This window comes from Tiliqua scincoides, chromosome 1, assembly GCF_035046505.1.
Source record: "Tiliqua scincoides isolate rTilSci1 chromosome 1, rTilSci1.hap2, whole genome shotgun sequence".
Taxonomy (NCBI): Eukaryota; Metazoa; Chordata; class Lepidosauria; order Squamata; family Scincidae; genus Tiliqua; species Tiliqua scincoides.
In genome coordinates this window covers 20422955-20438599 of record NC_089821.1, presented here as the reverse complement: position 1 = coordinate 20438599, position 15645 = coordinate 20422955, and the positions used below count along the sequence as shown (strand labels likewise).

Sequence of the window (15645 nt, the reverse complement as noted above, 5' to 3'; positions counted from 1 at the left end):
AAAAACAAGATAGCCCATACACACAAAAATATTTGTTTAATTGGAAATCATACATCAATCTGCACTTTCTGTATGTAGTGCAGGACTGTAAAACCAGGGTCTCTAAAGTCAGCCTATTGTTCCAAATAAGATCAGTTATTTTTTTAAAAAATGAAACAAAGAAAAAAGAATCCAGTCGCAATTTCAATTCGTGCTCAGTTAGTTACATCATTATGCATCTTTCCCCTCTTCGGTTTTAAACTAACCATTTACCTTTCCTGACTGGGTCACCAAAATCATGTGGGTACAAAGGTTGTAGCTTTACCACAAGTTATTTTGTAATCAGGTCACAGCCCAGGAACAGCAAATGAACCAGTGGGAAGTCCCAGCTCAGCTCCAGGACTATACTGCTAATGACTTTCAACTGGAGTAAAGTCAACATCTCAATCCAATGATAAATATGGCTAAGTGTTAATTTTAGAAGAAAAGGCAAGGTCATTTTGGACATTACCCTGACAGTTTTGAGATCAACCAAAAACCACCCTCTGCACGTCAAGTTAGCAATTGAGTTACTTTGTACAAACTGCTACAGAAGGTTTGTCCATATTAGATAAAACAGGAGGAATTTTTGAACCACTAGAGAGTCATACTTCTTTAAGACTTTCGAAGCAGGAGGACGGGGTCTTAAAAGGCTGCATCCAATTTACTCTGGTTTTCCTTTATGGAAAATACACTTCAAAAGCATCCGTCAGAGATGTCAATTTGCCTATCACTCAACTCAATGAGACTATAAAACCCACAGTATCAACATGCAAATAATTCTTTTCAGAAGAATAAAAATTTACAATAGCCACACTTGGGCAGCTAGCTGAACAAACAACACACGTCACAAGAATAAGTCAACTGTCTGAATAAGAATTTACTGGAACAGAACCTTGTAAGGGTACACTCTACTCAGTCTCGTTTTCAAGGAGGTGATTAGATTTTTATACAACATCGCCCCTGGCAATTTAAAATAGACCCACTGAAGAATGGAATGGAGAACTGGAAAGGCAGCCTTTCAGACCCAGGCTGCGTGCGTTTTTAGCTTCTTTTCTGAGGAAGACTTCTCCGAATCTGTGTCTTCAAACTCTGCTCTGTGCCTTTTCTGTCGTCCATGAATTGGCGAGCCATCGCCATCTGCGGGATGTAACTCAGCAACATCCTCTTTCATGTTCACACTGTGGCTGGCGCAGTCTGTGGCGGACAGGCAGCATTCCCTGTGCAAGGACGTGCAGGTCTGCACAAGGCTGCCGTTGTCAGCATTTAAGTGCAATTGTCTTCCTGGGACCACCAGCTCCTGCTCTCCAAAACTCTGTCCGTTATTAAGGTGAGAAGAGCGAGGGTGCAAGTGCCCGTTAATGTGGTTTGCACAGGAATTGTCAGTGTTCCTTTCCTCACTGAGATCTGTTGGGTTTTTAGAATAATTCCCAGATCCACTGCAATTGGCAGTAGTCGAAAATGAATCCTTGGGAACAGCCAGGACACTGTGGCTGGATGCTGGCTGACAGTTCTGACTGTTTTTCTGTTCCACAAATCCTGGAGACGGGTTGCAGGGCTCTTCAGTGCAACTAATTAGATCCTTGCAAATGGCTTTTCCATTGAGTTTCTTTGCCTCAAAAGAATGCTCTACAGACCCGCTGCTCCCAGGATCTTGGACTAGACTTTCCTGGTCCTCCAACGGTCGCTGATTTTCACATTCATTATCTTGACTGTTTCTAAAGTTTTCTGTTGCACTTTGTTCCTTGAAGGTGTCTTTGTTATGGTTTTCAGCAGAAGTCTCTGGACCACCTTGAGTTTTTCTGCTAGTTCCAGGTCTCCCGTCAGCTTCTCCAACTCCACGTGAGGATTCACCATCTTTATTAGCTGTATATGACATATAAGAATAATGAAGCCACCTGAAAGCTTTGTAGATCTTCCTATCTACCAATTCGCTCTCTGAGCAAGGATGGACCTTTTCTTTATGAACCTCTGTACTCGCAGTACTCCTTTCTGGTGATGATGCTGGGGAAGGGGAGAGGTCGTCCACTTTGATCTGGGGGTAATCATAGATATCTTCACCTAGGTAGGTACTCATGTTCTCTGTATTTGTACTAGTCCTTTCTTCCTTCTGCGATTTCTGTCTGCGTCTCAGTGCATTGCGCTGCCGTGTTGAGGTCCGCCGCTCATTCAGTTCCTCATCATCGTCTGAACTGCTGCTGCTGCTACTGGAGCTGCTAGAATCATTCTCTTCAGGGCCTGGGGACCTTGGCCTGGGGAAAAGATCATTGTCTAGCTCAGTCTCGCAGGTATTTTCATCAGAGTCAGACTCATTAGATAGGGCCATGAAACGTTTGTCTTGGTACCACCTAAGCGTGGACAACCGCTGCTGCCGGGAAGCCACAGCTTCTCTCGCTGGTGGGGATTCAGTAGATCTTGATGTCCCCAAGTTATAGGCAGTTTCATCAGATTCTTCTGTCATGTGAGATGGGGAGTGACGCAGAGAGGTGGAGGACTCCGATTCGCTATAACCGGAGCGTTCACTTACACCAGCATGGAGCTGCAAGATGGTGCTCTCGCTGAGGTCACTGTCCGAGTCAGAACTCCAACCTTCAATCTCTCGGCGGACCAAGGAGTCAAAAAAGGCCATCATTCGTGGATCCTCCTGGACCGACTGATTGGCATAATCATGGGACAGACCACTGCCGCTGTTCAGTACAAGACTAATATACTCTTCATGCGTGTACAGACAACGTGAATCATCTTCAATTTTACCATCCAGATCTCCTGTGCAGCCTGGCTGCCTGTAAGGACTCCAGATCTGCAGAGAGAGAGAGAAAAAGTGTTGCTTTTAGGTATCATCCACACACAATATTGCTGTTATTTTAAAATGAAAGGAAACAATTTCTTTGCAATAATTGATATGGTTGGACTTAAAAGTCAGTTTTTCATGCAAGATCTTTCCTATCTGTATTTACAACTCAAATTCCCTCAGTTTCAAGCCAACACCAGATTGAAGAGCTCTATTTTTATGCAACAGGTGTTTATTCAGTGTGGAGTGGGGGGGGGATCATGATAAGAATGCTCAGTTGCACTCTGTATAAAACTCTGGGCACTAATGAAGGCACTTGTTTCCTAGGAAACTAGGAGGTACTAGAGATGTGTTGTAGCGTTCCATCAAATTAGATATTTCACCTTCTCAGCAATTACGAATATTTCTACACTGTACGCCAAAAATCGAAGAATAGGGCTGCAATGTGTGACTGGCTTCTCTACACTCCACTGTTATTGGAGTTAAGAAATGGTAGCAGGAGAACGTAAGAAGAGCCCTGCTGGATCAGGCCAAGGGACCATCTAGTCCAGTTTCCTGTATGTCACAGTGGCCCACCTGATGCCTCAGGGAGCACACAAGACCACAAGATACTTGCATCTCGCTGCCACTCCCCTGCACCTGACATTCTATTTACCCTCACAGCCCCCAAAGAAGACACCAAATTGCACTTGGGTTTAACTCATGCTACTTTATTAAAGAAAGTGACCAATTTTTAATTGCATGAAACCTATGGAACATACCTTCCCTCCCCCGCCAGTCTGGGGTGGATGAGAAACTGCCATCCATGGCCAATTTGGATGACAGAAAAAAATTCCTACCTGGCCCTCACGATGAGCAACAAGCTAATCTCAGACTTTATATACCCATCATGGCTTGTAGCCTGTCATGGACTTTTCCTCCAGAAATCTGTCCCTTCCAGATTTCCTTCAGAAATCAGATGCCATCACCACATCCTGTGGCAAGGAGTTCCACAGACTAATTGCACGCTGGGTAAAGAAATGTTTGCTTTTGCCTGTTCTGACTCTCCTGACTCTCAATTTTAGTGAACGTCTCCTGGTTCTAGTGTTGTGTCAGAGGGAAAAGAACATCCCTCTAGCCATTCTGTTGACAGGATAGGAACTAGACAGCAACACATGATATTTCCAGTCACATACTCCAATGTATTTTGTGGAAGATTTCTCAGTTCTACCAAGGTTCTCTTACACACAATCCTACGCACATCTACTTAAAGATAAGCTCCAGCAAGTTCAGTGGGATTTACTCTCAGGCAAGGGTGTATAGGATTTCAGTCTTAATATATTTGGGGTAGGATTGTCATCAAGTAAAAATTTAATCGTGGGAGTTTTAATATTAGATTAAATTAGTACAGGAGCCTCTAGTTTTACATATTTTTGATTTAGACATCTTTGGAAGAATGTACTTGCTTAATTTATAACAAAATTTAATTTACAACACTAGTTTTTGGAATAACACAATTAAAAAAAATGTACGTGGTTTTGAGACATGTGTATCTTCTCAAAAACATAGCCCCTGAGTAAAATGAGGAGGTGCCTATATAGGAAAGTGGGCACAAAAGGCACAATTGATCCCCTAGTAGCACAGATGTGTGTAGAAGCCAATTGGCACAGGGCTCAGTGGTGAGGTTAGCAGCTCACATTCATTCTCGTTCAAATCAAACTACAGTCTTTTAAACAACTGATGAAAAACCCTATTCACTGGCATCTTGCCACCTCCTCCAGCCCTGGTTGGTTCTTGGGTTATCTGTAGACCAAGGTTCTGAGAAGGACAGAAACAGCTCTATGCATGTATGAAGCCCTTGTTCAAAGTTAAGGCTGGTGGCTATGGTGCACACCAGGGCTGACCCAGTGACAGCTGTCTTGTGGGGCAGGTGGGTACAGGTGGCACCCTGTGTCCATCCTCCACTGCTGCCTCACCTTGCCTATGTCTTAGTCATCACTTTGATGTTGTTTATAAAAAGCACCAAAGCTGGCAGGAAGGAAAATGGCAAAGCACACCCCGCTTTCAAAATGGGGAGATGGGATCTCAAGGGACCAGCCACTATCACCAAACATTGTGGCAATTGAACTGGAGGAAGTTGCCACTGTTATCCCACCACTATCTCCACTCCTCCTGGTTGGAATTATCAGGCCAGCTTGGAAGAGGCAGCAAAGGGTGAGCATTTTTTTTTTTTAAAAAAGGGGTTTTTTGTGGGTGTGCACACATATATGTATTCTGCCTGTTGCCAATTGTGTGCATGTTGATTCCTTCCCCATTTTAAACCACAAGCCCCTTCTTTTCTCATTCTTTATGAAAGGCCTAGTCCCTCTCCCTTCCTCTAGGGAGGAGGGGAACCCAAAAAGTATAGTCATTCCCTTTTTCTTGTCTAGCTTGCCAAACCTTTTTGAAGTAGCCAATAACCCAGAAAACCAGAGAGCTGCAGGGACTTGAAGTTCTTCTCTTCCCTTTCTCCTGCTAAGCAAAAGACAAACTGGAGGGTCTCAAGAGAGGTCTAAAATCCAAAATTAGTCAGTCAAAGACATTAAAATAGTGGTGAAACAATAGGATCTCTTTTTGCTTCTGTCCTTGGCAAGGCTATGGGGAGCCTGGCCTTTCTGAAGATGCAGCTGGAGTCATCTCTGCCTCCAAGAGTTGCACTGGTGCACAAACTCTACAAAGGGGAACAACACCATGTGCCCGAAGCAAGACAGTGTTTTGAGACTCTCAGAGCAAATCCTAATGGAGCATATTCTGTGTATTGTTCAAAGAGACTAAAGCAGCAAGAGTGATCTTGGTGTGAGTGGGTATAAGAAAACATCTATTCTACAGGATTATCCTGTAAAAAAGAGAGAAAAATAGTCCCGTCTCTATGGCTATCTCCATAGAAACAAGGGTGAAGAGAACTTCCATCTCCTGCATAGTAGAGCATTTCTCATTTTCATTAAAATTTTAAACAAGTAAAACCTCACTACTTTTTCCTCCCACAGTTTTTGACAAGCTGCCACTGCCACCAATACCATGCTCAGTTCAACACTGCCCTCCGGCTATCATCATTCAACTACAGCAGGGGTCTCCAAACCCTGGCCAGGGGGCCAGATGTGGCCCATGGCGAGTCTCTATCTGGCCTGTGGCCAGCCTCTTGTCCCCTGAAAGCTCCTGGCCCACTTTGTTGAACATGACCAGAACAGTGCTGATAGTGTTTGGAGGGTGTTCTGGGGGCCAGAGAGGTTGAATGAATGAGCCCATTCATTCATTTATTCACTCACCTAAGTTCCATCTCTAATTTATATAAATTTTATATTTAAATTTTTTCCCTCAACACCGTGCCAGACATCTGATGTGGCCCTCTGGCCAAAAAGTTTGGAGACCCCTGGCCTACAGCATCACCTTCTTCTTCCACTTCTCAACAGCTGCCTACCTAAAAAGCTTATCTATGGCCCTCTCCCTTGGTTCACCATTCTGTCCTCTTGAACACCTTGAACAAGAAACACCTTGTTGCTTCATGCTTGCCACAAACCTCATTGCAAAGGCGGACCTCCACATACAATCCTTTTCTTTTTTGCCCTCTACCATCAAGTCTTGCCAAGTTTATAGTTCAAAAGTTAAACTTCCTCAACACAATGAAAGCAGAAAAAGTCCAGCAATTGCCAGATTTACCATCTAATGCTTTCCTATTCAAGTTTGGGATGCCTTCTTTACAGTGGTACAGAAAGGTATAACCAGATGGAGCTACATAAGGAGAGAGCACTATGACCATAGAGCCACCACAGAGAATGCTCTCAAGTTTCTGTAAGTGTAAGTAAACATAGTGAAGAACCCACAGACCTTAACACGTGGAAAGAGCTGGAAAGGGCATACTATCCTTGTCTACACTTGATCATGTGTATGAATTTGAATGCTGAAGTATGTGCATCAGACCAATTTATAAAGAAACTGGTGTTCTAAAAATATAGGTCCACACGGAAGATGCATTTCTCTCTCAATTAGTTTTCAAGTTTGTGAGCTAGGAAATATGGGTATGTTCCATCAGATATACACACACAAGGAACCAACAGAAATTCTCCTTTCCAGAAGCACTCCAGCAACTGTTCTTACAAGTTGTACAGTTTTTGAAAGTTTCTGATTCTAACTGAATCAGAAATCAAGATGCAAAAGAGGGGATACTTATACTGTAGTTAATCCAATATACAAGTATAGCCATGGAGGAAGATTCAAGAGGATAAATGGTCACTACAGCCAAAAAGTTTCCAAGAGGCTTTAGACTGCATGAATTAAGCCCTCTCCCCCTTTGGCAGCAACTGCTAGAAATACACCTAGGCTGACTTCTGGAAACAAAAAGCAAGATGTTTCAGTGGTGTATGACTTGCTCTGTCTGAAACCTATACTTGAGGTGCTGTCACAGATATTTCTTTTTTATACACAGATGACTGGAGGAGAAAGCATTAGCACATCAGAAGGGCTAGAAAGACTGCTAGTGGGGATTGCTGGTTGATGGGAAGAGAAGTTCTGCAGATGGACATCTCCAGGGTTTTGGCCCAAACTGAAAAGTGACACAAACACATTCTCTGACAGGGTTCTGTTTACACTGTCGATCTGTAAATCAACTCAGGTGTTAAGAACAAATTAGGTGACTGTCATGTGCTTCAAGACATCTACAAAGCTCTTCAGTAAATGGCTGGACTTGGAATTGGGTTAGAATTAGTTTTTGCTGCTGCCATTTCTGCCCAATGTCGCATATACACAACAGGGATCAAATGTCTACACCTGTGGGCTGGAGAGAAATGGGTTAACATCTGCTCGGCATGTGTATTTCTTTAGGTATACATACATGGCTGTCTCACCACTCAAACTCAATTCAGTATCAGCAATCTACTGTGATGGCAATGGCTCCAGGCTAGACTTGCATTGGGACAACTGTGTCTGGGCTGAACCACCTTTGGCTTTTTCCAATTATATTCAGAACAAGCTGCTATATGCTACTCAGAGCACCATCCCCAGTTGCGCACACTCTCAATTTATTGGAACATCCTAAAATTGCTTTCACGAAGAGCACGAGCACAACTTGGCAACCAACAGGATTTGGTTGCCAGGATTTTCAGCAGGTTTAGGAACATGCGTAACAGAGAATGAGTAAGGAAACGTCTGAGTAAGGGAAGTCTTTTAAAGTTAACTTTAAGACAAGCCAGAAAAGAGACTGCCGATAGCTCACCTTAATAATCTTTTCCACACCTGAGGAGCAAATCATGTAGGTGTGGGGATTAAATCGAACCTGATTTACAATGGATCGATGACCTTTCAATACCATAAAGGCACCATTGACCACTCTGCCAATCCCACCTGGAAAACAAGAAAAGAGCTTATGAAATATGCTTCACATGTTAGCACAAGGAAGAAAATGAAGTTGTGTTTTTTTTAAGAGACCAACAGACCCAGGGAAGGTTGGTCAGCAAACACTTCCAGCACTCTGAAGAGGATTGCAAAAGCACACTGGTTCTTCCCCCTCTTCTTCCCGAGTCAGTAATATACCCCATGAACTCCATGAAATCCTTTGTCAGAAACAGAGCCAAGATTATGAGCACAAGAAGTTCATCTCAGGATTTTACAGTGGCAATTTAGTTCTTGCTAGTTTTGTTTAAACGAAGATTGCTGTGCAATACAGTATTTCTTACCATTGACTGCTGTTCAGAGCAGCTGGGCTTCCATTCACTCCAATATATCAGTTATGTTAGCACTAATGAGGGACACCTTATCCACTATTGGGTCAGTTAAGTCAATCCTCTCATATTCAATACTTCCCTTACAATTCAACAAACCACATTCTCCATGCATAAAACTTCAGTCACACCAAGGCAGCCACATGAAACAGATAGTTGGTTATTCCAATAAAAACAAAATTAGATCTAGGTACAACAAACAAATGAAACTAATCAACCAAACACAAAACAAAGAGCACTCAACTGTGCTGCAGAGCCAGAAAACATAACTATCAAAACCCAATCAATGAAAGGCTAGGTCAAACAAGAGTGCCTTGAACCCCTCCAAAAAAACTAGCAGGAACGTGGCAGATCTAACTTCCACTGGGAGAAATTCCAAAGGCTGGGCACTATAATAATAAAAAAGCCCTATCATGGGTTACCACCTAAACAGATTTCCAACTGAGACAGGACCTCCCAGGATATTCTTTCTGGACAGGCAGATACTTGAAAGGTTCTGTCTGTTCATACATATTTAATGCTCTTAGCAATCTAGGACCAGTGGTCATCACCAGCACCTGGAAATGTACACAGAGCCAGTGTAGATGGTGTAATAGGAGCTTGACATGGCCACAATCCCTGGCCCCAGTAAGCAGTCTTGCAGTGTTCTGTATTGTACTGTGTTCTGTAATGTAGCACCAAGACCTCATGTACCCCTAAAGTCCTACTTAAATACTGCTATCTCTTCAGGTCCGTATTAGCACAGGACTTAGCACTATCACCATAACTGTTTGGTAATATACAATAAGCACATCGTTTTATGAACGCCTATGTGTTCTTGCATGCCGAGAATGTTCCTTGAAGCCAGTGTAAATGGGGGGAAAAAAAGACTGCAGAAAAATTAGTCAATTGTTTCCTGGAAATTGATGCAATGAGTTCATAATGGCATAGAATGGTTATGAGGTAGAAATTTAAGGCATTTTGGAACAGAGCATAGAGTTTTTGCTTCTTAATGAACTCCTAAATTCAGACTTTCCAATTTATAAGTTGTCATAAACTCTCATTTTTCAAATTAATACTAACACCACCAGTTTCTAAAATGGGAAAAGTGTTTTGTTCAGCATGACAAACATTCTGACAACAATTCCAATCTTGATGAGCAGTCAGTTGCCCCAGTTTAAAGCATGGGAAACACACACACAGCACTATATATTCCAAGTTAAGTTTAAAACAAACAAAACCAAACAAGCAAACAGATCCCTGAGCATCAATAGTCCATGCCAATCCCAGAAAATAAGTTCAAACACTCTGACTATCAAATCCAGAGTGCTAGAAGCAAGTTTGTGGATTATGCAAGCACGCAAACAAACCAGAGCAAGGGAAAAACATGATTTTTCCGAGGAAAGTTACAGACAGGTCACACATACAGGTAGATCTCTTCCCTCCTCCCATGCAAGTAGTTCCATGGCTACATTTCATGAAATAATTAGGAGATTAAATAATGGATCTCCCATGTAATGGGCGGTTTGGCTTTCAAGCTGCTAATATTACAAAAGGCAGCTTTTCTTTTTGCTAGAAATCCATGCCAAGCTCCACCTGAATACTCACCGGCTTCTGGATCAGGAGGAATTCTCCACATGTATAAATTGAAGTCATCAGAACCAGACAAGATGTACTGTGAAGTTAAAAAAAAAAGTTACTCGAAATTATGACTCAGGCAGACCTCTGCACTTCAGTTAGGAAGAGTTCAACTTAAGTGATGCAGGATATACATTTATGGTACTCCCTGGTTCTTAGCCTCCCACTATGCTAGCAATAAAAACACCAAAAATAAGACATTTCATCAAACACTAGGGATAAACTTTATTTTAAGAGTAGCTACTACAAAATTCAAAAGGCTACAGTACTATATACATGTATGAAGATGGATTATAACCTTGATCTGCTTCTGTCAGGTTGGTGCCTTAATTTAAATTAATTCACTATATAGTATTAAGATTACTACTCCCACAGGAGCCATCAGAGCTGCTTACAGCAGATATTAAAACTAAAAATACAGTAATAAAAACAAAATGATCATGAAATAACCTCTTCTGTCTCCTCCTTGGCAATCGGTGCTATTGTGGCCACTGTGTGATCTATGTTAATTTACTAAACACATACACTACTACTGTACATTGAAATTAGGCTTACACTGTACAAGTTAAAGGCATCCTACACTTACCCCAATCTCAGATGCTAACTAGTCTCCCTCTTCCTTCTCTGCATGCCACAAACTGTATCTAAGACCTACAACATAACTTCCTATATTATTCATTGCAGTACTCTCTCCTCTGATGGTGAGTGCACATGGGTCATTCCCTATTCTTCTATTTCGAGAGCCACACCATTATTTTTTTCCATTCTAGGATTGGGACCTGCCCAAGAAATTTTGCTGTCCAAGAGTTATGCTTCAGGATTCAATGCCATCTTTACAGAGAACGCTAGGATACTAGGAAATTTTATTTGCAGTTGATATAGAAAAAGCTTCAGATCTCTGGTAACCAAGATTTACAGAGAACACCAAGAAATTTTTTTAAAGAGAATTAAAATTTCACTATATTCAGTATATTTCCATCTTCTGCCAACCTGCATTCTTTATTTTTGTAACAAACACAAATAATGAGGTGGGAATGGGAGAAGAGAAAAAAGGAAGTTCAGTCAGTTTTGACCCTTTTCAGTAGCAACATGCAATTTGTTTCAGATTTTGACCGGCTTCTGGTTTTTATTTCATAGACAGTAGTACCTAACCTAGGTAGAGTAAAAAAATTTAAACACTCAGGCTAATAACCCTCCTTGACAAACAAAAATAAAGCCACCTTACTAAAGGTTGAAAAAACAACCTTGCTTTTACCATTAATTCATAGTGTTATCCTTCCTTTGCAGATTGGACACGAGGTCCAACATAGCCACAGAATATTCCCCCTCTTAATACAGAGAGTTTGCCTCTCTTTGTAGTTTTCCTCTTTATGCTTTCCTACAGCCTCATAATGCTGCCCCTTGCAATTACACCCATTTCTGCCCAACGCTGCAGATACGCAACAGGGACCAAATGTGTACACCTGTGGGCCAGGCAAAAACGGGTTAACCAATAGGCAGAACCCAGAACTGACTCCAAGACTTGCTTTTCACAGCTTGGATGTGCTGGCTTTTATTGCAATGAGACTGTGCTTGCCTTTGATTGTTAGTTGCAGGGCAGCAATGGTGGGAGAAAGACATGATCTCTCTCTCTCTCTCTCTCTCTCTCCTCTGATGGTGAGTTTCTTAAGAGTGGTGGGCCACTGTGGGAAACAGGGGGTTGGACTTGGAAGGCTTTTACCCTGATCCAGTAGGCCTCTTAGGTTCTTAACCTTGCAAGCCAAATGCAGAGACTTGCAGAGAAATGCAGAAACACTGAAAAGCGTGGATTTTATCATACTTTGCCAAACTGCAGCAGACCTATCAAGTTCAACAAAGGGGTCCTGCATTACATTTCACTTTAAATAGCATCTAAGATAGTGAAGTTTGTATGAGGGCAGGAGTGATCCTAATGTACAAACATGTAATTATTTTTCTACATGAAAGAAATGAATTATGAAATAACCTGCACATTCCAAGGCACTGCAAAGCTGCCTAAGAATAGCCCAACATGCTTGAACACAAGGTGAACTTCTGTCACACACACTTTGACCATGTGTTTCCACAAGATTTCTTAACCAAGTTTGTCTTAGGAAAGAAATGCCTAAGATCTCATTTCAGTCAGCTGATTTTTAGGATAATAAAGAGTGCCAGAGATGCAGGTCTTATAGAACAATGTGTATGGATAGAGGAAACTGGGGTATAAAAAATGCCATTTATCGCTTGTGTTGAAGAGGCAGATCAGGCCAGATAAAAGAAGAATGGCTTACAAGAGGTGCGGCCTAAAGCAGCAGATAAAAACTACATCTAGTGCTGACAAAACACCATGATTTCCTGCTCTCATCAGCATCCCCAAACATGAAACAATCTTGTGTTCAAACACAAGACTAACAGTTTTTAAACACATCAGAAGGCATTTCATGAGCAAATACACAAGTCATCCTCCATCTGTGACTAGTTGGGAACGTCTCGGAGGGGGGAGGAAAAAGCTTCCCAATGACAAGGTGCTGATTCAGAAGGTTGCCTTAGAAGGAAGAAAATTCCCAGGAGTGGTTAGTAGTTGCTGCTTCACTGATCATCAATCCCAGAACTCTAAACATGCCTCAGTGTGTTTAGAATGAACCATCCTTAGGCTGCTGGCAAGGATGCCTCTTGGCATATTCCTCTTTGTTCTTCCTCCCTCCCAACACCCCCCCCCCCAAAGGAAAATACTATAAGCAATGTAAGCAAGCTGAAATATGATTGAACTGGTTACTGAGGTCTTCCACCAGTGGCTTTTGCACATTCTGGAATTCTGCCACCTTCAGGAATCAATTCATTTTAACTGCTCTGAGCTGGAAAACTCACCATCTTGCAGTTTTAAATATTTGCTCGAGTTTTGCTGATGCAACATATTAAAAAGGAAATGAAAGCCAACCCATTTGTTGGTCCATATTTTTCTGCTTCTTTTTATGTAAGTGTTACTTAGGGTAGATATTCTTAAACTGTCTTCAGCCAAAACTACTGTCAGGAGTGCAAATTTAAAAGTTCAAACCTATTCGAAGATGTTTTACAAAGGCTAAGGTCAGAGGACAGAATCCATTTTAAAACCTTCCCAAATCTGTAAACTCTTCTGCAGAACTCTGATAATTACATTTCAAATTAAACAAGACTTAAAGAATAGCAAGACTTTCCCAAAACTAAGATGCTACCCTAAACAACTTGTATGGTGGCCAGAAGTTATAGAAGAACAGATTCACATGTCCTTTTTTCAGGTCCAAAGATAAGTAGTTTAGTGTTTATTTAGAAGTAACTGGCTTCTATTACATTGCAAGAGCACCAATCTGATTAGGACTTTTGCGGGCCAGTGAGGGGCAACAGAAGTGAAGTATGAACTACTTCACGGATGCCTATAGGACTGTTGTAAGGATTATAAAGAGTACATAGTAGTGCTTTATTACTTTAAAATGTGCAGGAATTTCATGCACTAGGACCAAAATTAGAGGTGCATTCAAACAAATGGAGCAGAGGCATGCTCCACATTGGAAATGCCTCTCTGGGAAATGTGTGGGGGTGTGGCATATCGGTAAGTTAACTATTTCCCCCTCCTTACACTAGCTTCCTGCTGAAGATCACTTCCACCCTCCAACACAGTGATTGGTCCCCAAAACTGCCAAGGAAACAAACATTTCTGGGCAATGGTTTGTGATGAGAAAAGAGTTAACCTATCATTCCCATGGCTGTTTCTAGGGAGGTGATTCCAGTGCAGAACACTCATGTTCACACACACATCTAGCTTGTCCAGTGTTCTGATTAATTCTCCTGGATCTCCTTCAATTACTCTTCAGACTTTAAACACTGAGGAATAATCCTGATCTTTAGCATTTGAACAGTACAGTATGCCTATACCTGTATTGATTATTCATGACCATGTTTATGTATTCTTCCAATTAAAGATGTCTGGTAACAGCCACTGTTGCCCCCCCCCCCCCAAACATAGAATAAAATGTTTTAGCTCTGAGTCAGCAGCTCAGTGACAGGAAAGACTGAAGAATATATTTCTAGACCCTTAATTCCACAAGACACACAGAATTGGCCTTCAAATGGCATTCGCAAAGATTACCAGAAAATGCTTTTTAAAAAGTTGGACCAGTTGATTGATCCCTCAGTTTTCCCATTAAACTGTTTCCACATTTTAAAATCCCATAAGCTTGCAAATGGGATACCAATTAGAACACAGACCTATTTAACTGTGTAAGACAAGCTAGAGAACAGAACTGGTGACAGAGCTTGACAAGTGAGGAGAATCAAGTTCTCATCTTTTTAGACTAATTTTTTTAAAGAGTTCCCTCACCAAGCACAAGAACATACTTTCTTGCGCACGATTTCTACTGGTGCAAGAGTACGAGAGCTTTGTGACTACTCAGACTGTTTGCAAGGCTGACGGGGTGGGGGGGGTGGAGAGGCAGTTCTTAGCTACAAGGTCTCCGGCTTACAAAGACATAGTGTAAAGAATTTTGGGCTGAGGCACTGCTTCTTACAGGACAATTGTGCTGACAGACATAACACATGTCATTTGCAATTGGTCTCTCAGCGTGCAGAACTCATCATAAGGAAACTGGAAGTTTTGCTAGGAGTGTTACCAGAGCAGCCTAATGACTCCTGCATTCCTGAAGCTCTCCTATACAAGTGTAATGTCAACAAAGGAGGCTGAGTGGTGATGTAATGTCTGAGGACATGCCATAGAGTCAAGATAATTTGTGTGTGTTTATTTTATTCATAGGGCATACATTAATCCTTGCTTTAAAAAGACAATGACCAATGCAGTGGTGTAGCTAATGACAGTGTAACTTGGTGCAAGCTAAAAATGATGCCCCGGAAGTGACATCACACCTGAGCTTTTAAAAAAGTGAAAATGGGGGAAATGTGCCTTAAATCCCCAGCAACTCTATGCCCACTTCCTCTGTTACCTCACCTCAGGCTACTCCCATATTAATTGCTACTCCCTGCATCCCCTTAGCTTTGCCACTGGACCAGTGGATTTTGCTGCCAAAGATCTGGAGCTTTATTATAATTGACAGCAAAATAAAAACTGCAGCTGCACACCCAGAAACCAGTTTGCTACATGGTGAAGACCTCAAGGAGCTGCTTAACAAGAACCCTCACAGCTTGGTTCGGGATCCTAGCATGCCTTTTGCCTCCTACATTAGCTGGGTCTGTAGGTCATGCCAGTGTGTAGTGCAGTGGTTCTCAAACTTTTTAGCAATGGGACCCACCTAAAAAAATTCACTTTACCAGACACTGAAGCCTCTGTGGCTACAATGGCAATTGGGCAGCAGTGCCCCCCCCCCCAGCATGATGTGGATAGCCTACCCCTGCCTTGTCAGTTTCTCAACCAACCAGAACTTGGGTCATGATGTTGTGGCCACAGCCCCACAGTTTGTAATGGATACAATGCTGGACTAGGAGCAAAGAAATCCTAATTGGACC

At 42.0% G+C, this 15645-nt stretch overlaps 1 protein-coding gene across 1 annotated transcript in view; it reads right to left on the bottom strand.

Annotated features, from left to right (window-relative positions):
- Positions 1–40: 40 nt before the first annotated feature.
- Positions 41–15645, bottom strand: part of DCAF5 (DDB1 and CUL4 associated factor 5) — a 54777-nt gene continuing 39172 nt past the window's right edge. The window contains exons 7-9 of the mRNA XM_066631500.1: positions 10129–10195; positions 8037–8164; positions 41–2818 (exon numbers count right to left, since the gene is read on the bottom strand). Coding sequence (XP_066487597.1) covers positions 1040–2818; positions 8037–8164; positions 10129–10195 — 1974 coding nt within the window. The 3' untranslated portion in view covers positions 41–1039. The remainder of the gene's footprint in view (positions 2819–8036; positions 8165–10128; positions 10196–15645) is intronic.